The sequence below is a fragment of the Trachurus trachurus genome, assembly GCF_905171665.1.
Source record: "Trachurus trachurus genome assembly, chromosome: 4".
NCBI classification, from domain to species: Eukaryota; Metazoa; Chordata; class Actinopteri; order Carangiformes; family Carangidae; genus Trachurus; species Trachurus trachurus.
In genome coordinates, this window is record NC_139898.1 from 14,382,652 (window position 1) to 14,409,080 (window position 26,429).

A 26,429-nucleotide genomic window follows, 5' to 3' on the forward strand; every position below is an offset into this window, starting at 1 on the left:
ACTTACAAACACACACAAGCACAAATTCTCAAAGGATTTGTGTGTGTTTGTAAGTACACACACCAACATGGGCTCCTCTGGGACTTGGATTGGTGAAACAGACAGAAGGCGTTTGCTTTGTGAATATTTCATATCTCTATATTGGACTCATTCCACCTGCCTGTATCTTGACCCAGCAGATGGGAGGTGAGATATGGTCTGGCCTATCTATCTCTCTATGGGGGAAATTCTGCGATCTCATTTTCACTCTCCCTTTGCTTACTCCTTCCCTCGAGGAGGAGTCTCTCTCGCTGTGGCTGCGTGTCAAACTACATTTTCCCACTCCAGCCTCCAGTCATGATCAGAATTCACACTATCTTCAACAGTCAATTATCAGAATAAACTGTTTATTTTTTATTGTGGCCTCATGAGAGCTCTTCCGATCTTTTTTTATTCAGACTATTGTTAGCTGTGAGGCTACAGGTAAGGTTAGAGAGTCACCTCAACCAGCAGGTCTCAGCCCTGAGGGTCAGGGACATCTCTGGTGGATCACCTGCTCTCTAATCTGTGCCCGTTTTCCATGGACCAGGGAGTTTTACCTCTTGTGGCTAATGAAACAATCTGAGTTTACAAGGCTGAATTCCTCTTTGGAAGAAACCTGTGACAAGGAGATGTAAAGAGATATTTTTCGCAGACCAAAAAGGCTTTCGTCACCCAAATTTCACCCAAATTACCAAATGCGCATGTCCTCTCTGCCTTCAAGTGCCACTTGATATAGTATTTACTTGTATACGCCCTGATCTTTAAAAATACTATTTTCTGTGGTACAAAGTAGTTTCAGTTAAATGTTTTTCAAAGAAAATTGGGGCATTGTCTGTGGCAAGTTCTGCTTTTCTTTGTCACCTTTTTAGATAAATAATAAATTGAACTCCTTGTTGCATCTGCGCCTCTTCTAGAGTTGCTTATTCTTTGAACAGGCTTTCATTTCCAAAGTGTGCTGTGAGGACCAGAAACCAAAATTTCAGTCACCTCGGGTGAGTTGCAATATCAGAGAGTGATATTTTAAAATCCTGCCAAATTAAGCCAAATCTGTCTTCAGGGTAATGAAAGTGAGAAAATATGTTTTTTGTAGTTTGGCTGAACCACTCCCTTGAGTTTAAGATGGTTAAATCCATCTTATTAAAGGGAAATTATGCTGGTTTTGTCTTTGAAGTTAGTCTGAAGAAAATTGGAAAACAAGTAATTTATTGTTTTAAAGTCTTTGCTCCTCTGCTGCTTCTCTTCCTCGTGCTTCATCCCTCTTCAGCCCCGGTCAGTGCTACACTGATTTCAGAGCAGCCTTGTCGTCAGACCTCAAAGGGAGATGGATGGACAGCCTTACTTAAAGCCCAGCTAACTGCCTCCCCTTTCTCCTTAGCCAGAGAGAAGCAGTTGCCGGGAGGAGAATCGATTTTCATCTCTCCTCTGGCTGATGGCAGTCGAATAGATATCAAGGGTGATTCTGCAAGGGGAGAGGAATGGAGCTGAGGAGTAAGAAGGGGGATTGGGTTGGAGGGTGGGTTAGGGGAGGGGGGGCTGGGTAAATCAGATCAAGGAGTAGAGAGCACAGCAAAAAGAATGAGTAAGGTATTGAGAGATCACAGGAAGAAGGCAAACTTTGAGGATGGAAAGGGTGAAACGGTTCAGGGGATCAGAAGAGTGAAGTCATAAGGGTGGATAAGAAAAAAAGAAGTGGAGGGATGGGGAGAGGGGACAGAAAAAGTGAGGTCGCAGGAAGAGAGAAAGGCGAGGTGGCAAGGGGGTAATCACATAGGAAACTGAGAAGAGGGAAGGGGGAGCGGAGGAAGGGAGAGGAGCGGCTATTTTCATGGGAGCTGGGACGAGGTCTGTGTGACAAATGGTGTGAGAGTGCCACCGGCGTCTCCTGTGTCACAGCGATGTCACTGGCCTCCTCAGTGGGCTCGTGGCCAAGTTGTAACTCTGCCAAGGTGATGTAAGCCACCTGCCTCTTATCCGCATAACTTTTTTCTTATTGTGTATCACTGGGTTGTTGATGCCCTTCTCCTCACCTCACACTATCTACATCTTTATTTTGTGGCATTCACTTTATCTTAATTTGTCCTAAAAATCGATTAAATGAGCATAATGTTCCTCATGCCGCTGCTAACTAAATGTCTTTTTGCCGTGTCAGAAGACCACAGTGTGACATCACTTTGGTTATGGGAAACTACAGGGAAGTCAAGTGTGCCTTGTGGTTATGCATGGTCCTCTCAGCATTTATTGGAAATAAAGATCACACACTCACACACGCACGCACACACACACACACGCACACCAAATATTAGTATGTAGAGAGACATGCTGTTCCTCTAAGCTCACTCTGATCAAAGCAGGGTTTGGAAGCACAAAGTCTAATTTAGACGATGTGTTGTGGGAGGGACGCTTTGATGAAAGAGATGAGGTCAGAGAAATATCTGGTTTCAATTATGTGTGTGTGTGCATGTGTGTATGGGTCAGTGACAAACAAGGGTTGGCAAGACGAGCAATTCAGAAGTATCTTTAAAAATTATTTTAGAAAAACGTGCATCAGATTTGTTAAAAATGTTGTATTCTTGTTGGCTTTAGGTCATTTGAACCTTTTTTTAACAAGACTGAAAGCCCTAAAAAGTCAAATGGTGTAACCACAAAAGAATGAAAAATATTATACTTTATCCACTTACAGTGGATTTAGGTGTACTTATTAAAAAGAATACTTTCTTCTGAAAACATTATATTGAAATAGATTGTTTTTTCTTTGCTGTATTTAAATTTAAATGCATTTTTGAAGTGAACGCAGCTGTTCTGGCATTGAGTTGTGTTGTATTTCCACCTGCTCAGACCACATTTGATTGAAAACACAAGTGCAAAGACCAGTTTTTAAGGCTTTAGCGAGCAGATGTCCAAACAAAGATCTGGAAAAAAAAAAAAAAAAAGAATCTTGAATGCTGCATGTTTTGACTTTGACAAATCTCAGAGGACGATTTCCAGTGTGATTAAAGCAGAATGATTTGACTCTTCACCATCATATAATCTACAGCTGCTTCGAGCAGCTGCTGTCATACAGCAGCAGGAATCTTGTGGTCGTTCCACCTGCAGAAATGATATGATGTAATACTCAGACTTGGGTCAAACTTTGTGGACCAGTTCCTCAATTATTCAATTGTATGACACATCACCTGCATTTTCCTACTGAGATTTATCAATAATGTCTGGATGACCAAATCATGACGTACAGTTTTCCTCTGGCTGGGCTGAGTTTAGTCCTCTCAGCTCATGAAACAAAAGGTGTAAACATACTTTGAACCCAACACACACCTGCCCTCAGAGATCAAAACTGGACAAGCAATACTGGTGCAACACTGGCTCTTTCATGTGTTTTAGCTGTATGGCACAGAGGGATGAGCAATATCAGGCTTTGGCAAATAATACATGTTAGTACTAGACAACATTCATTTCTTATTTTAGTTTCTTCAGGAGAATGGTTGATATTAAATAAAAGGACTCTCTCCCTTTCATAGGAAAACTGTGTTTGGAAAGTGCCAAAACTTAGTTTGGGCTGCTTTGGACATGTGGTTTTGGATTCTGCACCAGGACATTTCTTGGCCCACTAGGAAACTGTCAGCCCTGACGTGATTGGCCATTAGCGAAGCCCGCTCTGACTCCACCTGCTGATATTGTATTCCTCCAACTAATAATCCATAAATTCCTGCTTCATCCTCATTTCTAGTTTTGTGCTGTGCTGTCCCTCTAGTCTCTGGAAATTGCAAAGAAAATAAAAAATAATAATAACTTGGTCACACCCGTTTATACCCAAAGTTCTTGATGTATATGTGTGAGCAGTGTGCCCTCTAAATTAGTAGACTCTTCACAGTGGACAACTCAGCCAGTGTGACAAACTGCAGCTGGATTTGTGCTGGATTTAGTTTTAATGATGTTTGAGCAGAACACACTCAGCTGACAGAAACCACCTAACTAACTCTGAACTGTCGAGGGGTTGAGTGTGTGTGTGTGACAGGAGTGAGCACGTGCGACTGTGCATGCGATAGGTAATATAAACCATCTCTGTAAACAGCTTAATGAGACAGATTTGGTTCAGGCGTCGACACCGAGTATAGGATGTCAGATCCACTTACGGCAGGTTATCGCGACGTGTCGATTGGCCGGCTTCACTTTTTCCAGGTTGTGACCCTTGCTGACAGGCAGCTCGGTTACAGCATAAACACGGCCTAAATGCTCTGTCAAACCTCAAGCGTCTCTGTTGTGATTTGCCGTGAGGGTCTCGAAATTCTTAAGGCAAAAGATGCCTGTGTCCAAGAAAAACCATGCAGCGCCTCCGTGTCCCTGCTCCCTCTTTTTATTTTGCAGTTTGCAGGGTGTTTTGGGAGAATGACTCAAATTGTGTTTGCACCGACAGTTGATCAGCTAAAGTCAACTCTGTTAAACCAGCCATCAAACAGGCAGAGGAGCGTGTGTGTGTGTGTGTGTGTGTGTGTGTGTGTGTGAGTGTACGTGGTGCTGTAGCTGCTGTAGTCCCATCCTGCTTCATCACTTCCCTCCGTTGTTCCAGCTCGACACATTTCTCAAATCTCTTTTTCTCTTTGTTGATAAAAAGCCGAGCAAGCCTCTCAATGAATGCATGCATCCAAACCCTCAACACGGCACACTCACACACTTACACACACACATTCACACTCGCATACTCCTTCCTTCGCCACCCGTTTTTGCTGTGAACTCACTCAGGCGTAATGACATAGCTAGTGTTGCCACAGTGTAGCTACAGATGGAAGCAATTATGGTGCTGTGAAAATATTTCCTGAAGTAAGGCAGTGTTTTGACTGGTGGGACAGCGGGACGCAATCACTCAGTAATTGAGGTCCACTGAAACATCAATAAGGCGAAGCAAGATTGAAGATTTCTTGTTGTGCCGTCATGTTAGAGGGGATGACGGTCGGCCACGGACTCTGTCTTTCTCTCCGGTGGCTGTAATGCTTTGAGGAGCTTTGTGCAAGGGAAGGAAAAATTTGTTGCCAAATTTACGACTGTGGTCTCATCTAATTCCACTCTAATTACTGCGGCTTGGAGAGAAGCCTGAGTCGCGGCTGTGGAAGGAGAACCCATAAAGCAGACACAGTTCTTTGTATCTACATGGCAGCTACTTAAAGCACAGTCTGCTGATGATAAATGTGTTGCCCTGTAGTCTGAACCCCAACAGAGACACAGACAGAGAGGAAACACGAACGAAAGCAGGGGGTTAGTTCATTTTTTTTGTTTGATGCGGTCTTCTCTTTCAGAAAGAGAGAGCGCTCTGTAACCTTGACGCCGCAGTCGTCCTGCCTCCTCCCCTGACTCCCTCTGCTGTCACTCCTGCAAGTCAGACACCAAGGGCACGCTGAGGGAGAGAGGGAGGGGAGTCGGAGAATAGACAAGTGGAGATAGAGGAAGTGTGGTGTGTAGCTGAGCATCCCCAGACACCAGACTGCGCCTGTAACTCACACATCTCTCCCACCCCGAGGACTTTCTGAGAGAACAGAGATGATCCCCTCAGTGAAACCGTTGGCTGATGAAATATGAAGACCTATGCGCCTTATAAGTATTGATGTACGTGTGCGCGCGTGTATGTACTTTGGCAAAGCAGAGGAGAAGAAAAGTGAAATAGTGTATGGCATGCGTGCACTTTTCAGCATAGAAATGGAGATTTATTATTTTATTTTAGTTTTTTTAGTCAGCTCTAAGAAGATAAGAATAGCAGCCTCAGCCTCTGGAAAGCTTGGCGAGGTGCGAGGACTCCTGAAGGGCTTCAGCTTTTTCATCTGACTTCCTCCTCTGAGTCCTCCCTCTGCTCCTCACATCTCCTTCCCCCCAGCAGGCGCCTCAGAGAGAGCCTTGAAAAACACAGAGGGCCCGCTGACCTCTCAGCGAGCCAACGGGTCTTCACTGATAGATCTGTGTGCATGTGTGTGTGTGTGAGTGTGTGTACAGGGTTGCCATCTTTCAAGGACTGGTTGAAGTGAGATTTTGGGTGGTGAGGGCTGTATGTGTACAGACTACAGTAACTCATAGCTGTTGGTTTTACTGACTTTCTGCAAAAAAAAAAAGAGAAAGAAAATACACTAAACTTTCAAGAGACTGGCATCAGTGAAAAACCAAAAGTCTGCCTCTTTTTATGTCCACACACATCTAAGAGCGGTTTGAGCCTGCAAATGGTCAGTGATTTAAACAACATTATGGTAAATGAAGCCCTTTAAAACCTTGATAGTTCAGATTATATACATTTTAGAGAAAATACAAGAAGATTCAGAGCAAATTTGAGCTGTAAGAAAGTCCCTCTGTGTAATTAAAGAAATGTATATAAGGTAAATTATACAACAGTTAGTTCCAACCTGATTGAGCAAGAGACCGTCCATAAGAGCTTTTACAGAGCACAATAGCAGTGTGACTTTTAACTATGCATCTATTAAATGTTAATTAGCATCACATTAATGGTTGTTCTAGATGCCTTTGATTGTCATAACATTTGCCAAAATTAAATATTTCCAGAGATAATCAATAATAATATTAGACAAGGGAACATAGGCTATATTAACTCAAAAATATGTAAATCCCAGATTGCAGTTAAGCATGTTCAGGTGGCTTCACTCAGATATTGTATCACACCATTTACAAATGTAGTATTTAAAGCCTGTGTCTCTGAATCAGTGCATTTGTCAGGCCACATACACCCACACCAACACAACATTTCCACCAAGTTCTCACAGTTTGGGTTGTTTTGCGTGGGAGATTTCTGTATTTTTGTTTCCTTTTTTTCTCTCCTCTTACTGGTTTAAAGTGATTGTGGTTCTGCCGGAAAATGTCACATATTTATGAATTTATTTGGATTTTGAAACATTTTGCAACAAAAATGTGACAAGTTGTGGGAGGAGGTTTGCTGATGTTGGCAGGTTATTGTCAGTCAAATCTGATCAAAGCACAACCACACATTTAAAGCTATTAAGCATAATAGTAATATCCAAGTATGTTTGTTTATTATCATTCAGTCATGAACAAGAGTCAATCCCAAAACAAACATTTTTCTGATATATCCTTTTAGTAAAAATCGAAGAATTGTTTTATTGAAAAAATGTTGACTCCTTTAAAATCCAGTATTTATGTAAATGTTTTTTTGTTTTGAAACTGTCACTAGCAGAGACATAATGTCTGCTGCTGAGTCATTTTCTCACTTTACAAGTGCTAGAGCTTCATCTCATCTGTCAGATGAGTATTGCACCCCGACTGGCCTCAGATCTAGTTGTGATAATAAAATCATCTCACACATGCACATGTTGAACTCAATTATGATGTGAGATTTAATGTGAGAATGTGAAGAATTTCTAAAGTTTTTAAAACTAAGTTCTTGAGGACTCAATATTAGTGCTGCTTTTTTTCTTTCTTTCTTTCTTTTTTTTGATTAATTAAAACTGGAAACCATGACCTTGACAAACTGTACCTGTAAGGCACAAACAAAACTGCCTGGGTGTTTGATTATAGAGACTTCATCAAGTAGAACAACATAATGAAAACTTTCAAAACAAATTGTATTACATTTACATATTATAGTGCAGTAAATTGACTTTACTAATGTAGCAAAATTGAGTACAAGCTCATGGCTAAAATTAAACTATTGCAATTGTTTTGTCGCAGACTAAAAAAAGTCAAAATCAAGTGGCAAAATTACCACTGGATGGTTCAATGATGTTTTATTGTCACTGCTTCTGATTTCGGTGATGGTCAATGATGCAATAATATCACACATCACCAACAGGGGCTGTGTCAGGTATTTTTATTGCAATGTCCCTGAAGTGTGAGGTGAGCATTGGTAAAACCTTGCACCTTGTATCTGTGTTCGCATCTGGATGAACATGTTGATCTTATGTGATCCAGATGCCAACCTCAACCACAGGGGCTGTGTTCGTGTAGCTGTGTATTCGTGTGTGTCCATGTTTGTGTGTATGTGTGTACATAAGCGTGTAAGACCGTGGGAAGACGAAGGGGAACAAGATGGATGGCCACATTAAACTTTGTGTGACAGGACCTAGAGCCATTTTACACACGGCTACACACAAACATACACACCACCAGCTGAAGCCATCGGCCCTTAAACACCAGGCACTGGCATTTAAGGAATTTGGCTGAACTTACACAAACACACAAACTCTCACACGCACACGCACACACACAGCTGATGATGAATAAGTGCCCGGGGCAGGTCTGTGTCTTGTGCTGAGTAATAGTTGTCCTGTAAAGTGCAGGCCTAGGACCTGGAGGCGCTGTGTAATGCCTCAGCAGAGAGTCCTGCAGCGTGACTTCAGATTACTGTAACTGCTCCCCACTCACACCACTGGGGGTTGTTTTTGTGTCTATCATTCAGACAGAAATCGACCATGGTGAGATCTCCTTACTCCCTGTATCAAACAACACGTTTCCTTCTTTCTGCAACACATCAATAACGCTACACTACTTTTTTCACACTCGCTCTCTTGCTCTTTTTCTCCATCAGTCACACATCTCAATCTCTTATCCTCTCTCTTCATGTTCCTCCTGCTTCTAACGCTTCCTCTCTGCTCTTTCTGCCTCTGTCACTTCTCCCATCCTATTGCTTTCACCCCCGTGTTTCTTGCAAAACCTCAGTATTGATCACCTCAAAACTCCCTTTCATCCAGGTCATCTGACAGCCGCTCTGATTCTGAGTGATTGCTCGGCCCGAGGATGTGTCCTGACAGCACGTCCAACCTGCGAGGCCTTGGCCCATGTCACAGCGGAGACATTTCATTAAAGGCAGCCTGTAAATTAAGAGAACGGGGGTGGGGGATGTGAACAAATAGAGGAAGGGCAGATTCAATCAGCCACCAGATGGCGTGCAGCCTTGACATGAGGCCCGATGGTTTAATCATTCTGTTAAAACTCCATAAATTTGAATCGGGAGCGAGTCCAACACTACAGTGCCGGGGGTGTTAACATAAAAATAAATTGGCATGTGTTTTCAGCGGGTGGGCGTATAGTATAGCTCCGTGCAATGCTCTGATGTGATATGCGGATGTAGCATGTGAGAGAGATTAAGGTGAAATTGCCTGGTTCATGATTTGGGAAAGAGAGATATGAACCCCCCCGGGGCGGAACGTAAGACTAATGCTATGCGGACCTGCGCTCCAATTTACCGCCCGTGACATGTTTGTGAATATTTATTATTGCTCTCCACAATCTGCTTTTGGCTACGCACCTAAAACGAGAATATCAATTACCAAATGCAAACAGCAGCCAACACCGTCACCCATAAGTCATGGGATATACTGCGGAGGAAAAAGAATACAAACTACATCCTACTGAGGGACCCACACATGTACATTTGCACACACAGACTCTACTGCACAAAAAAGTCTCTGGAAAACAATTTTATTTCTCCACGGTGTCCACTATGGCTCAGTTGCTTTTTTTGGACTGGATGTGGCTGAAACTGCTCACAGACTCGCCCTTGTTACGCAGCCTTTCACTGAAGGTTGACCAGATTGGGAAAACAAGAGCTCCTGATGTAATTGGACCCACAAATTCAATAAGGAACATTCCTGATAGCAACACATGCGCAAAGGCTGAGAACGGACTCCTGTAGCTTTTGATTACACAGCAGTGGGAGGAAGTCTGCCACACCTTCAATAAGTTTAGCACATAGCATTTCCCAAATCTAGACTTACCTCAGTTACCCCAAGCAGAGGCTTTACTGTGAGCGTGTAAAGGGAGAAAGAAATTGAAAGAAGGATGGGAGGGTGAGAGTTAAAAATTAAGATACACTAGGCAGCCGGGGGGAGAGAGTGAGACGTGGAAGACAGGAATGTATACAAGAGAGTCGTGCAGGTATGTAATTATGCAGCCATCATTGCAAACTTTGACTCTGAGCCAGCCCAAGCTGAAGACCTGAATCTATTAACAGCAGTATTTTTTTTTGTTTTGGTGTAGATTTTATGGAATTTTAATTGCAAACACATGGCCGGTGCACATAAATGTTTTAACATATTGATCATCCAGGTGCGAGACAGGCAAGACTGACTGGCCCTCAGGAGCCGAGGTTTTCGGGGGTGGTTTTGAATTTTTTATATATTTATCTTTATTTTACCAGGGAGCCGGGCAGAGCTCTCCTGCAGCTTCCCTCAGCCGTGCTCACGCTGTCAGGGAGGGACTGTAAATGGTTTTACAATCATCCCAAAAGTAAGCTTGGTTTACGAGCAAGCGAGTAAGGAGCAATAAGGAGCTCTGCAGCGTTTGGGCCTCTTTTTTAAAAGGCTTTAACTCTCTCTCAGTTTCTTGCCATCCACATTGGTGTTTGCCTCACAGCCCCCAACAGGAGGTATACTCTCTGTTTATGTGTGATTGAGAGACAGATGCAATAGGAGAAATAGTGTCAGCTCAAAGGAAATGTGGAGGTTAGAAAAAAAAACCAACAGAGGGAGGATGTGCTAAAAACAGGAAACAAAGTAGTGCCTGCAGTCTTTCAACAGAGGCATAGGAGGGAAGGATAATGAGCAAAAATCACTCAGCCATGGGTACAGCAGGCAGTGCATGTTGCCCCTTATTAACATACACACATATTCATACATCTAAACACACTCATTCACATGACCACGCACATGCTTTGCCACGTGCATCGTCGGCGTCGGTGCGTGCGTAAACACATTAACATGCAGAGAAATGGAGGATTCGGAAGATGAAAGCCCCTCAGATCAGTGGCTGTACGCTGACACAGTCGTAACCCATCAGGCTCAGAAGTGTGTGCTCGTGGCACCGACAGGTCCATCGGGATGCTGTGGAGTCTCTTTGTTCTGGTTTGATGTGAACTGTTTCTAATACATGTATTCCTGCTCTCAAACTGCATAAAAGTTCCCCTGCCCAGCTTTTGATTAAGGAACTTATCGGACTGTAGGCAGCCTCAAATAGTTACCAAATTAATTCCCTAACATCTGAAACAGTGAACACCCCCAGACGGTGATCAAATGCTGTGTCAGAAGCAAGGAGGTGAAGCATGCTCCTCGGTGCCATTCGGTTGTTCTGGCAATCATTTTATTTAAGAGTATTTCAGGTTTATTACAACCTGGGTCTTATTTTGGTAGTTTTGGTCATGATCATAATTCATATAGGTACATGTTTTTGTTGGGATTTTTGTTCTTTCCTACCTGAAAATCCTTCGCCCACTCAGATTTATTGTACAACTCCTTTGGGGCTCCTGACCTGCAGGTGGGCAACCACTGGTTTATATACACAGGCTGAACCATTTGTCTTGTTTCTTGGCCTGTCAGGCTTTATTGTAGTGTTCCCAGATTTCAGCCATTACTGTGATGAATACAGCACTCTCATACCAAACCAGGAGTGATGGCCAAAACTATGAAAATTATGAAAATTAGACCCGAGCTGTAATAAACTGTGATTATCTTTCGGATGCATGTGTAGAATCAAGATCATCATCACTGAAGGTGGGTTGAAAGAGATCCCCCCCCCCCATCATCCCACGCTCCATCTTTATCTTGCGCACACATGTTCACGAGGCCGCTGTCGAAAGCGCCGCCAAACTGTGAGCAAGGCCCAAGCAGATACACAGAGTCATCTGCCAGTGCTCTAATCAGGGGAAATGTTTAACAACTGCCACAGAGCAAGCAGGGCTTTTCATTAATTTCTCTAACTCACAGGCAGAATGGAGCGAGGGAGGGACGAGAGCAGGAGACATGTGGGAAAAGTTGGAGGAAGCCACACAAGTCACTCCGATTAACACGACCACAGCTGTCACGTTGGGCGACTAACAGAAACATCACTTTGTAGCTCTAATATTGAATCTGATCGCTCAGGAACAACCTTGATTTTATTTGAGAGTGTGCAAGTAAAAGTTTCTTTACATCTCTTATGAATTTTTAAGCCATTACTCTCATCATGCTGCCACCCCTGGTGATCAAAGCAGTGGTGGGTAAGAGAGAGAGAGATACGGAGAGAGGATTAATGGCTAACAAGAGGATTGGAGGGAGGGAGAGAGGGAGGGAGGGAGGGAAGATACGGGATGTGAAGGAGACGATGACTCTGGGTTAGAAACAAAGGAAATCAAATACCAAAGGAAAATTGAAACTGTGTGCGAGAGCTGTTGTGCTTTGAATTTGACAGTTAACTGGAGTGGATGTACATACAGTATAAGTGTATACACAAATATCCCATCAGTGTTGCTTTCAACAACAGAGCCGTTCCATCTTCTGTGGTACAAACTAGGTCTCTTCTCTCCTACGAACCCTCTTCGTCTTCATCTCTCCACCTCTTCAATCCCCACTTATCCCCTCCTCTCCACCTTCTTATCGCACCACCTTTTGTTTCAGCTCACCTCTTCTCACGTCTCATGTCCTCCTTCTTTCCCTCAACCTACATAAAATCCCTCATCTCACCTCTCCTCTCCTCCTCTCTCCTCTTCTCTCCTCCTCTCTCCTCTCCTCCTCTCTCCTCCTCCTCCTCCTCCTCTCATTGTTACGCTGTAATTGGAGCTGGAAGCCTCAAGACAAGCGGCTCAGTGTGCGTCAGGCTGACAGGCAGCCCCGTTGGCTTCTATTAAGCTTTAATAAGTTGGAGGATTGGAAGAGAGAGAGAAGGAGCTGAAGGGAGGAGAAAGTGTGCATGCTGCTGCCTCTACTGTCACCCCTCGCTAGGATGCCGAGAAACCTGTCTGCTGTCACACACACACACACACACACACACACACACACACACACACACACACACACACACACACACACACACACACACACACACATACACTACCCAAATCTTTGAACATCCCCCCGCTCATTTTCATCCATTTTTCTTTTACAGCATATCACTACTGGTTAAATATTTTGTCCACATGCTCTTTATCGAAGGGAGGCTGTCCTATGTGTGGGATAAAAGAAATTGACAAAATACTGTAATTAACATGTGTGTCTACATGTATGTTAAAGAGAGACAGGGAGTTGAGGCGAAGTCTCGGCTTCTCTTAGCGTTACAGTAACACGCAACACACACTTGTCAAGCCCTCCTCCTCCTGCATGAAGATGACAGCAATATTATTGCACCGTGCAGAATTTAATCTGAAGTGCCACGCAGCAACTCTGGACCACAGCTGAGGTAAATGTTGGAGAAATATCCACAGCCTCTGCTGCTGAGTATGGCAAGAGTAATTCCAGCTGTGATGTGTGTGAGAGAGGGGAGATTTGTGGTTTCTCCCTCACTGTTATGTTCCTGCCTTGTTCTGAATTTTTCTGTGGTTGCAGAGCTTCCGTTTTGTTTACAAAGTCATCAAGGCTGCGGTTTATTGAAAAAAAAAAAAAACATCCAACCATGGATCAATTCATTACCTGACTTTTCAAATCCATCCAGAGTGTGTGAGTGTGTGGAAACTATAAACGAATATTCTCGCACTGTAACCTCCAAATGCCTTTCTTTGTGTCGCATCTGCTGCCCCCAAGAACGCCCTTTTTACTGAGGAGAGGAGCGATAATGTAATTGGAGCTGGCAGTCATTCCAAACTGAATATTGGCCTGAAACATGGAAATAAATACAGCGGGAGTCAGGGCTATGTTTAGGCTGCTGTTGCTGCAACAAAGATGCCAGCAATGTGTTCAAGGAGAAAAGAACTTCCAGTGAGCAAATGCCAAATTCAATATAAACACAGAAGAACATGGGTGCTTAAATGAATACACAAAGACTACAAGGACGTCTGTGCTGGTTAGCCTGTGTAACCACAAGCTGGCTGCGTGACAGTTTGAGAGAATGTACAGTATATTGAGGCAAAGATGTGTAGCGTGATCTGAATTATGAGCTGCCATCTGTGTTAGGAGCAGTTCTGAGATATTGGTTTTAATAAATGATAAATCTAAATAAACATTAATAATGAGTTTAATAAACACTAGAATTCAGGAGAAACAATCCTACTTAACACCAAGATATTAGCTAGAAATATATTATTCCAAGATAAATATTCAGAGGCAGCCATAAACTAAATTGGAGGATGAGCAAAGAACAAGTTAGAATTAAATGATGGAAATTGAGGTTGAGGCCTTAAGGAAACAAAAAAGTTAAAACAAACACAGATTACGTTTTGTTAAATACGACTGGACGCAGGCCCGTTTATTGAGGAGGATTTGCTTGACCTGTAGGAGCCATATAATTAACAGGCTGTAACTAAGGCCTTTGTCCACATGTATCACTGTGCTTATTGGATTGACAATAAAGGACTAATTAATGCTGAAAAGGACATTGATTGACGAACAGGTCCAGTTGATTAACATCAGGATTCAGTCAATGGAAACTGCAAACTTGTTGAGCGTAACATGGACTTGTATTGATAGAATTGATGATCTATTGTCAGAGCCATTAGTGACAAGATATCAATTGATAGTTCAATGTAATTCTAGTTTGTCTGTTTGTTACTCTTTAGAGTGCAGTTATACTTTAAGACCACAGCACTGAAGCTACAATTACAGCTTGACATTTAACATTACTGACTGAATAAAAACACAAACACAATATTTTTAGTAACCACATATTTCAGACGTCCACGGGCTCCTAAAGGTTTGATCCTGATTTAGCGGATTCCTTGACTTTTCCTCAAGAGCACTTTTGTTTTTTAGTGAAATGTCTCAACAGCTGTAAGCTGGCTTGTCATGTTTTTTTTCTATCAAGCACCATAGCTCTTTTGTTGGTGACCAAAATGGCTACTTGTTGTTGTGTTCTTCCTGCTCTGTCTCTCTACGCACTGTAAAGTCCTTGTTCTTGACTTGTTTAGTCTGTCTGAGTCTTTGTGCCTTAGCCACCAAACCACTGGATATGCTTTTTTCTACAACCGAGCATTTTTTTCTTTCAACCAAAGCACAGTTGACACCTTATGCTGAAAGGAAGAGAAGTAGCTGTGTCATTGTATTTGGAGAGCATTGTTATTGTAGAGCTTTGAAAGTGTCTCCTTTATTGTATTCACCAATGCAAACCAGATTTCGGTTCTATCCTGTTGGGATTAGTGAAATCAAATACACCTAAACAGAAAACTGCTCAACATTAGATCGATGAATAGAGTGAGTAGAACCAGTTACTGTGTTTTTGGGTGAACTTCCCTTGTAATGTGTTGAAGAGCACCTCCGGCTCAACACAGCAGTTAAGCAGCCTCTCACATGGTTTGAGATGCCATTCCCAGACTTTAATGTCAATGTGTAGAGTAACACATTATTATACTACTAAGCCACAGGCCACATTAATTAACCACCAGGCTGTCTCATACTGGAGTGTTTGCACCACAACCAGTCCCATTTGTCCCCATTAAAAATGAATTTGTCAGACAATAAAAGTATGTTTGTTTAAAAGGAAACGTTGTAGTTCTCTGTATGTTCGCTCTTCCTCTCGTTCTTTGTCCTGCTCCTTTTATGTGCCATGTGCAAGTGAGTAAGTGGCTCCCAATGTATTTTAATGACATCCATTTATTTTCTGTGAGAAAGGATTTATTTTGCTGTCCTTGTGGAGACAGTCCTCCCTCTGCCTCTATTGGTGTTGTAATTTAACAACTATTACTATGTTTGTCTAAGGCCCCAAATGTTCAAGTTTGCTTAAGGCAACTTTTCTCTCTCTCTTTCTCTTTCTCTCTCTCCTTCACTCTCTCTCTCTTTCTGTAACAACCTCCCCTTTCCTTCATCTGCTTTTCTCCAATCTGCTTCCCTTGGCACAATTTCATTGTATTCGTTGGTGTTGGTCCCGGGAGCTCACGCAGCAAAGAACAACTTTTCTTCTGGCATTTTCCTAATTGATCCGTGGCAGCCCGTGCTGCGGTCTAGTTGAATTCATATCTTCAATAATTCATAAACAGCTCTCTCCAAGGGAGTTCATGACATGTTCTTATACCAAAGAAATACAGAAATTTGTGGTGTTCTGTGCTGATACCAAACCCGTCTACCACTCCTTGCAATTGGAGTTATTTGGGCTAAAAAGAAGGCGCATGTTTAAGTCACTGCCTGCAAGTTCAGGTGTTGGTGCAACAACAAATTGAGATGGCATGAAATCTTTGAATTATTCCTCACTATTATTGCAGAACTTGGCATCTTTCCCTATAAAGCTAATGTTGTGAAACATGTTAGGGTTGAGAGCTATTCTCAATCAGGAAGACAGTTATTACAGCTATTAAAATCACCATCCACTTTATGTAATGAAGGCAATTAGCCAGAGCTACCTTAGCTGGGAAGCCTATAAGCGTTCCCACCCACAGAGTGGAGAGAGAAAATAGGCCATTTTGTCTTGCCATTTGTTAACTCCCACATTTGAAACAGGAAATAATCATGCTATTTAGATTGTTGCACCAGTTGACTGATGACCTTCTTTTTGTCTATGATTTTATCTCTCTTTGCAGGAATGCTGCTGCAGGAGAGCTTCATCGAGGAGCCAGACGGCCTGGTGTCTGTGAACCTGCTGGTGGTGTCTGCCGTTTCAGCCTTCGCCACTGGAGCCGTCCTCTCAGGCCTCACCGTCTGCTGGATCATGAGTCACCGCCACCGCCACTCCCGCAGCTCCGGAGCCAACGGCGCTCGCCGCAAAAGTGACAAAGAGCAGAGCATGCTGGGCCAGGGCCGCAGCGGGTCAGTGATGAGTGTAACAAGAACCAGCGGTGGTGAGAGGCGCCGTTCACAGGCGGACAACCCCTTCGTCACACCCAACGGCTGGCCTAAAGGAGAGATGGACCCAGGATTGCTGCCTACCCCAGAGCAGACTCCGTTGCAGCAGAAACGGGCCATGCGTCTCCCGGACACCGAATGGGACCAGAGCCAGACCTTCCTCACCGCTGTTGGGACACCCTGCCCCAACAACTCTGTCATCTACCTGAGCTCCAAGTTCCTGCATGGAGGTGGAGGGGGTGGAGGAATGGTCCGGATAGAGGACCCAGGAGAGGTGGTGCTGCCCCCGCACACAGAGCGCCAGCGCTACCTGATCCTCGCCACCCAGAGAGGGGAGCATGGTGGCAGCCGTCCCAGCGGCACCCTGAGGAACTCAGCGGGAGAATACATCTACCCCGCCACACCACAGGACTCCCCCGACCGACGGAGGGTGGTTTCCGCTCCCACTCCCCACGCGGACTATGGGGAGCCTCGCTGGAGTCATGAGGCGCTCAACTACAACAGCAACAATGGAGCACCCTATCACTCCCAGCGTCAGGGCCTCATCAGGCCAGACATGCACGGGGCTCGAGGGCTGGGAGAACTGGCTGATTTCAGCCATCTCCTAGGCAAGAACATGGGAGAGCGCACCCCCAGTGGCCAGTGAGGTGAAGTGTGTGAGCCCTGACACCAAACTCTCTCTGAAAACCCATTCCCTCCAACAGTAAACTGGAATAAATCAACCCCTCAGAGTCACTGTCCCGGTCCGACCTTACCCTTTCTGTCCTCTCTCACTGTCATTCAATGTTCAATGACGTCATTCAGCTGACTGAAGAGAGAGACAGAGAGAAAAGAAACAAAGAGAGAGTTGAAAAGAGGAGAAGTCTCCTCACATCTCCGTTCCTCTCCTCTTAATCTGAGGTGCACCCCTCTGCTCTGTTAGTGGTGCGACCCACAGAGCGTGACTTTGACACCAGGACAAACACTAAGGTACAGGGAGGGGTGCAGAGGAATCTTCTAAAAAGGACAGCGTGGAGATTTAAAAAAAAAAAAAAAAAAAAAGACAACTTCGCTTGCAGCGCCAAATGTGAAAGGTCTCCCTCCACCATTTTGTTCACTGTTTTGACACCATGGATCTTCTTTGAGTGTGAAACTTTGTTTCTGCTTTTGTTCGTTTGTTTTTCTGTGCCAGAGGCATCCAGCAGACAACAATGTGCTTTACTTTGGATTTCAGATGAGACTAAAACTGTTGTAGCCAGAGGGCAGTTTCTCTCGATGGATCATGCAGTGTGTATGTGTGTGTGTGTGAGAGAGAGAGATTGTGTGGATGTGTGTGGCCACAACAACCCCAACCAGTGTCCTGTCTTAACTGTGAAGAAAAACTATATAATGAAGTACCCGCGAGGAGAAAGTTGATGTTAAGATTATTTTCCATTTTTTATAAATAATCAGAGAGAGATATAAATGGATTTTATTATGTGTCTCTCTTACAGTATATGTTTACCAATCAGAGGTCTATTGGTTGACCAGTGTCTAGTGAAGGGCTGAGACTCCCATCATTTTTGTGATTCCCAGTACCTCAGACGCAGCACTGGACAGAGCCATAATGAAGCGATAGAGAGCAATAATAAGCAAGAAGCATAATAATAATGAAAAAAGCCAATTTAATTTGATTTTTTTTTAAAATATAATATCACTGATTTCTCAGCAAAGAAAACTAAAGCTTAGAGACTCCAGAAAGAGAGCTGGGAAAAGGAACAATATATCCATCCATTCTTCTCTCCCTCGCTGCCTCTCAGTATGCTCCGGTCTTTCTGACCTGACCTGAGGCCTCCCTGGGCTCCGCAGTCCATTTGAAGGGGGGAATGTGAGCTGTGGCTGTCTGGCTGTCTGACTGAGGCTGTGAGGCCTGGCCGCTTGGGACCTCCATTCAGCCTCTTCTGCCCGACACTGAGCCTCTTTGTGCCCCAGAAGCAGGAGGAGACTGCTGCAACAAATAGCCGTTAAGAGTCAGGGACCTAGCCCAGCATTGCAGCATAGCAGAATATCAATGAGGAGGAGGACAGCAGCTCCATCCGTCATGCGAGGTGTACCAACCAGGCCCGGGCATCTCTCATGCTTCACCTACTTGCCAGGGCAGGGAGGAGCTGAGGGCTGAAGCTGGGGCCAAGGCCGGGGTTGGGGCACAGCTAACTGTCACAATGGTCATCCCTTGTGGCTTTATCCCTTTCTGCCTTTCAGTGTGTTTCCCAACAAAAGCAGGATAAAGAAAACAGATGGGCATGGGTAGACTTGGGTGTGGAGTTACTCTTTCACTCTGTTGTCTTTTATGTTTTCTTCTTTTTAACGGTTCTAATTCTTCTTGATTCAGATGTAGATCCAGAGATAGTCTTAGTTCATCTGGGTCATGGTGGTGTTTTTGTGCTTGTCTGTCTGTCGGCGTCTGTGTGTGTGTGTGAGAGAGAGAGAGAGTCTCTTAGGGCTTGTATCCATTAATGTCTTGCTCATATTGAGTGCATAAAACAGCTTTGATCACATATACTCTCATTTTCACCCCTCCTTTTCCCCCCAACCCCATTCTTTTCTGTGTTGAGCCATTAATGTTGTGCAGCAACCTTTTGCCTGACATTCACAAATGTGTGCTAACGGTGTCAGAGCCCTGCGTGGGAGCAGTACATGCTATACAATATACTTAAACCATTATACAGTACACAAAGACGAGCAGATAAAATGGAGATGATGAGCTGTGCTGAAGGGAATTCAGGGTCAGATGGCAGACACTACCCACATAATAAAACACAGTGTACAAAACCTAGAGCTCAGTATTGATTAAAACTTTTGTAAAACTAGTGCCAATATACTATGATGCCTTTCAGTTTTTGACATCATAATTAAAAAATATGTTCAGAGGATGCATTATTTATTTTCCATTTAAAAACAACGTGTTGCTTTATTGGGTCTTTAAGCTCATTGTTGTGGTTTTCAGATCCATTATTGAATTGTTTAAGTTCACTCTCACAGCTGTCATCTGTGGCATCTTAAGTCATGGCAGAAAGCTGTTTTCAAGAAATATGCTGGAAAAAAAGATCAATGCTACTAACCTGGCAGGAAGAAGAGTCAAGGTTAAGAGACAGCTACTGAGCATTAAGCAGCTAAACATCCAGATATTTTCCTCAGGAGTTAAAAGGAAAGTATAGTTCGACTGGATGTGTAAACAGATAAATCAATGCGAACACATGAGCTGTATGTCGTGTTAATGTGTCAGTGTTGTCTTAACAACTTACGTCACCAAGTGACCACCATTCATGAGCTATTGCTATTGCTTTATGTGAAAATACTAAGGCTGGGTGTTGTCCTAAATGTGTAAATATGAAAATACTTAAAAGTACATTATTTTGAGAAATTCAATCATGTTTTTCTACAAAATATTTTATCCATTTACCAAAAACCAAAGCAATTAATTACCTGAACACTGTCAATACACAGTGTAAACTTTCTGTGAATTTAAATTTTAATGTAAATATGTAAATGCAGAACTGTCTTATCAAAAAATAAGTAAACAAGCTCATAACACAGATCAGGTATATGATGCCAGCTGACACTTTTGCCACTGAGATTTGATACCCAGCCCTAAAAACCCAGACAGCCAAGAGTCTGAGGTGGTGCATGAGACGAGCCAGAGATTTATGAAAGCAAGGACAGAGTAGGAGGTCAGGCGGATGAACATGATGTTACTGCATTACCGCCTCTCCACATTAGTACAGTGTATTCTTTATACATTCCACCCTGAAACAGGTCATTAGTATTGAGGATAGTGAGCTTTCCACCAGCCCGGCCCCTCATCTCTGCCTCTCTTTATCTCCCTCCTCGTCTACCGTGTCTGCTGCGGCCTGAGTTCTGTGTGCCTGTCTGTCTGCCAGTGTATGTGTATGTGTGTGTGTGTGTATGAATGAGGCCTCTCTGTCTCGGCCGGTGTGCCCACCCAGCCGTGTCCTCGCTCTGCATCTCCTCTGGTGTTTCACTAAACATGCTTGATTAGGCAAAGTACATTCCCAGCCCTCTAATGGCCTGATGAGCCCCTGAGAAGATTACTACAGACACATCAGCCCTGAGAGGGAGGTGCACATTCAACCAGCTCTTTACCCCTCCGCTAACCACCAGCCACGCATGCACACACACATGCATGCATGCATACACACAATCTCTGCAGGGCCCTTTAACTAAATGTGGGATGCAATTGAATTAAGATCAGAAATACTGTAGAGCTCACGCTTAAAATAGGCCGACAACGACTGGTTCTGGGAAAGGTACTGTACATGATGTTATCTTCCTGACTGCATAATTTGATTACCTTTGTTCAACATTACAGGGCAGCTAAAGAACTCAGATATAACCTCATGCAGGTCGGTCTGTTTATTAGAGCCATCATCCTCCCCCGTCTTTACATTCTTCATGTCATTCCCACTCCTCCTCTCACAACAGCTGCACCTCTTCTTCTTCTTTTTCTTCTTCTTTCAAGCCCCTTTTATTACCAGCTGACTCACACTATCTCACTTCACACTCAAAACACACACACTCTCAAGTAATATCTCTACCCAGACTGTGCTTTCGTCCTGTTCGTCACTGTTAAAGGTTAGGTAGTTAATTAAATGAGTTGGTGACAGAAACAGAAATCAAACTAATTTACAAAATCCTGCTTTATTTCACACCCAATCCTTAATGTGTTACAATTTTGTTAGACATTTTCAAAGCTTCTCATACGGTAAATTGCTTTCCCCTTCCTTGGAAATGATTTTGTTTGGCTTTTTCTTTTTTCTTTTTTTGTAGCACACATTGCCTCTGGTCCTGCACACACGCATTTTCCCTCTTTATCTCATCCCTGCACATATTGTCACGCACACACTTGAAATTCCCACCCAGCCCTCATCATGGCCCAGTCTGTGTGTGTACATGTATGTCATTATTTATCAGGTTGCGTCTGTGTATGAAGAGACCATGCCTTTCTGTTTTGGGGTTGTTTATGCCATGTGGCCCAGTGATGAGATGCCCCCCAGCCAATAACTGCCATCTTGCCCTGCGGTGCTCCTGCACTGCGCTGTACTGTCTGTGCTCTATGCCCTAGAAAGAGACCAGAAACGGAGGCTAACTTGTATTAAATCCACCATCACAGTGAGGAGCAGTGACATGAAACTGCTTCTTTCCGAGCCAACGCACGAGAGGAAAAAGCACAAAAAGGCGAAAACAAAATCAACATTTGCATTTTTGTAAAATTGTAGATGTATTTAGTCAGCACTGATCATTTTTGTCAAGTTTGTTTTTTCTATCGTTTGTTTCTGTGGTAGATATTTGGTTTGAAATTATATGGGATATTATTGTATATGATTTCAATTTCAATTCTCTGGTGTGCCGGATTTGATGATGACAATGAAGACGAACTTGATGACTATCATTATTGTTATTATATTGACAGTGACAATGAAGCAGTACTGTGATCTGAGCTGTTGTGTCCTGTTTGGATGCTGCAACTGATAGGAGAAAGTGGAAGAGGAGGGAACGAATGAACCCAAACAGACTATGGTTCAGAAAAAGACTTCTCTCCAGTAGAGTGGAGTCTCCTGCTACTGTGAAGGACCCGCCGTCCTGTGGCTCTCACCAGAGGCTGGCCCCCCACCATCGCCCCGGGTACCTCGGGGCCCAGTGTCATCAGATGACAACACATGTTCCTACTACGTGTACATAACCTTAATGCTTACATGTAATTAAAGTGCAGTAGCTGCATGACGACACAGCCTCTGTGTGTGTACAGAAGTAGCGACGTGTGAATTTGTACAGTACATGCAAGTGTGTGTGCTTGTGTCCGCGAAGAAATCTGTTTGTCGTCACGCAAAAAAAGCAACACGTGCATGCACCTTCCAACAACTGCACAGAACACACATACATTAGACACAAACACACATACACAAACACACCCCAGCAGTTGTTCACCATTCTCCACATTGTCCTGAGCTCTGCCTGTCACTCCGCATGGAGACTTTGCTCTATGTCAACTTTCTTATTCTAATAAACCACTCAGACATTGAACTCTATGTTGTGTTCATTGATTACAGTGTTTGACTTCACTGTTTGATTTTAATTTATAATTTGATATTAGCATTTTGAAAAATTTGTAGCATAGCTACAACATGAAATTAAATGTACCTGGTACTGTTACTGTGTCAGTGAGTTGCAAAGTGGTAGAATAACTACTTGGATAAAAGTTTATGTAAAGGTCCTTCATTAGTTACATTGGGCATTTTCAGCAAAATGTAGCCCACTCAAATGTGTTTATTATGCAGTGTAAATAGGGATGCAGGGTGGTAAATCAAAGTAACCAGTAGGCTAACTTTAATCAATTCAATGTGTGTGTGTGTGTGTGTGTGTGTGTGTGTGTGTGTGTGTGTGTGTGTGTGTGTGTGTGTGTGTGTGTGTGTGTGTGTGTGTGTGTGTGTGTGTGTGTGTGTGTGTGTGTGTGTGTTGAAGGTTGAAATATGAAATGAATGCAGTTACACTAGTTCATTTGCAAATATGAATATTAGGCTATAATTTGTTCGCTGGGTTTTGAATTACAGGGGGGTCTAAATCGTGTCTCACCCCCTTGGATCCCCCACAAAAGACGTGAAAAAAACAAAACAGCTTGGTTGTAGAATTAGTTAAAGATCTCTCTCACTTGTAATTATAAACATTACAATGTATACATTCCATATTCTTGCCAGTGATAAATCAATATGTTTTTTCAGACACCCCTAAAGTGGACCGTACCATGTCTTCGCTTTTACTGGTTGGACTTGAACGTCTCCTTTACGTCAATTACAGTAGTTTGTTGCTGTGCGTCGCGGACACACCTGTAGGTTCATGTAGGTAAAAAAAAAAAGCTTACAATTTTCCATTATAGTTTTCTCTAGGTTACAATGAGTTAATCATCTACGGATGAACAACAGTTTTTGGTTTCTAGCTTAGCTCAGCATGACGTTACAGTTGACCAGTGTTGGCTAGCTAGCTGACGATGATGGGCACCCCTTGTTTTCATTCAGGAATTCATTTGTTTTTTACCTGGTTGGGTAGTTGAACAATCACAAATCCCATCTATATTAGAGTGATTTAGTACATTTACCAATGTGCTGAGTATTTCCATTTTATGTTACTTTTTCCCCCACCACATCTCAGAGGGAAAAGTTCTAACGTTACTCTACACCGATCAGGCATAACATTTTGACCACCTGCCTAATATTGTGTAACTTAGGTCCCCAAATAGCTGCCAAATACGCAACAAACAGTGATGTACTGTGTATTCTGACGTTAAAATCAGCATGAACTTCTTCAGTAATTTGAGCAACAGTAGCTCATCTCTTGGATCGGATCACACAGGCCTACCCTGTCGCCACTCGCCAGTTCACCACTGTTCCTTCCTTGGACCACTTTTGATAAATCCTGACCACTGCAGACTGGAAACACACCACAAGAGCTGCAGTTTTTGAGATGGTCTGACCAAGTCATCCAGCCATCAAGGAATCAAGGACAATATCGTTGTTTACCAAGGAGCTCATACAGTTCAGATCACCATCATGTGAGAACAAGACGAGTCACCATCCAAGATATTGAACACCATGTTGGACCTTGGCCTGCAGTCCTCCATTCCTGGGAAGTGGACCATGATGTTAGCCCATATGACAGGAGTTGAGAGTCAACTGAACTTATGGTGGAGTCTTCAAGGAGAAAGGCAAGCAAGAAGATCGTAGAAGAAGGTAGGCCCTCTGTTATATTATTTAGCTACACGTTATGAACTAATTGAAGGAATACAGTATATTATTGTCTTGTGTGTGAGTTGTTGTGGAAGTTCTTGATATTGGTAGTTTTTATACTGTAGGCTATCTCATCTAGGCTATATCAGGATATTTGACATGGTAAAAATCCTGTGTGATACAGGTTATTGTGTGTGTTTGTATGTGTGTGAACGACATTGATAGGAATATTTTAATCATAGACAGTTAAGTTAGTTTGTTTATTGTCATACATTCAAAGTAGGCTACTGTGTACAATTCAATGCAATGAAAAGCAGTAGGGCCAGACACCCCTTCAACCCTCAACACAATAAAAAACTATTTATAAATAAATAATCATAAAATAGTTCAACAACATTCAATAAAAAATTGCACTTGACACTGAGAGCTACTGTTAAGCAGCCTGGCGGCCTGCGGATAGAAGCTATCCTTGAGGCTGCTGTGTGCCTTGATGCTTCGCTTGCCTGAAGGGAGGTACTGTAGGCAAACAGGCTGTGTGCTGGGTGGTGAGAGTCCTTTAGGATACCTAGAGCCTTGTTCTTGCAGCGGGTGGTGTAGATATCTGTTACCTCTGGCAGTGGTGAATCAATGATTTTTGAAGCAGGTTTTTACTGTCCTTTTGATGAGCTTATGGTCCTGAGCTGTGATATTGCCAAACCAGACTAGGATGCCTCCTGTAAGGATGCAGTTGGCCAATATGTTGATATTGTATTATTGTATGTTGGTGTTTATATTGTCCTTTAGGTTGTTATAATGGGCTGTCGTCTGCCAGTGTAAATCCTAGGTGTTACCAAAAGATAGCACCCTGAGCACCCATAATTCAACACCTGGACTGTGTGTTAAATGGAGAGCAAGGGGCTCAATATTTTGTCTTTATCCGGGCACTCAAACTCAAAAACAGTACAAAATTAAACCATGTTGTTAATATATTTGGCTGCAAGATGTCAACTGAGGAAAAAAAAAACATATAAAGTTTCACACATATTCACATTTAGGCTACACATTTTCAGCAAAACCTGTTATCCTGTTATATAAGCTGGTCAGTGAGCTGGTGCTGTAGTGCAGTACCATCGGTCTTCACTAGAAGGTGCAGTTTCTTCATAATAAGATAATTACTTAAAAATGCCACATGGCAGCAGCAAAACTTCTATATTCAGTAAAACAGTCACAAGAAAAAGTATGAATCAGTGAGGTACTGTCATTTACCTGTCAGTTCACATTGCCCCATGTCGACGGACATTTACATCACCCTCTTTCTTGACCCTCCTCGCCGTACTCCTGCTCCCACTCCTCCCCATCCAGCTCTTCATCTCTCTGGGGAGCCTATCAGGCCATTTCACATCTGTTGAGTGGTGGAGGACCATGAGGGCCTGTCAGGGGCTCTCATTCGCTGGTGTTTTATAGGACTGAAGCCCTTCGGTGCTGCAGTACTGGAGTGATAGAAAGAATGGAGGGAGGGGAGGGGGAAGGTGGTGGTGGCCACTGTGTCCCGCACTGTCTGTGCTTCCAATTCCCAGGATTGGCTGTGTTGTTTATTCTTCTCTGTAGATTTAAGGAGACTGCCTGTGCCAGTTTCTAGATAATTTACAGCTTGTTTACATCTGCTCTGTGTCCTATCTATCTATCTATCTATCTATCTATCTATCTATCTATCTATCTATCTATCTATCTATCTATCTATCTATCTATCTATCTATCTATCTATCTATCTATCTATCTATCTATCTATCTATCTATCTATCTATCCCCCCACCCTCTCTCTCTCTCTCTCTCTCTCTCTCTCTCTCTCTCTCTCTCTCTGTCTTTCTCATTATGATGAATCTGATTAATGAAGAGGCTGAAACAGTGCCAGTGGGTACTCTCCTTGATTTGACTCCCTACTCCACAGCTGAGCTCCACATTATGCCAGCTCTCATCCATCTCACCATCTCAATATTGG

The 26,429-nt window shown here is 43.2% G+C and overlaps 1 protein-coding gene across 2 annotated transcripts in view; it reads left to right on the forward strand.

Annotated features, from left to right (window-relative positions):
• sema6bb (sema domain, transmembrane domain (TM), and cytoplasmic domain, (semaphorin) 6Bb) overlaps positions 1–22,684 on the forward strand; it is a 142,057-nt gene extending 119,373 nt beyond the window's left edge. For both annotated transcript variants that reach the window (XM_083969624.1, XM_083969623.1), the window contains one exon: positions 16,433–22,684. In XM_083969624.1, coding sequence (XP_083825750.1) covers positions 16,433–17,340 — 908 coding nt within the window. In that variant the 3' untranslated portion in view covers positions 17,341–22,684. The remainder of the gene's footprint in view (positions 1–16,432) is intronic.
• Positions 22,685–26,429: the final 3,745 nt, after the last annotated feature.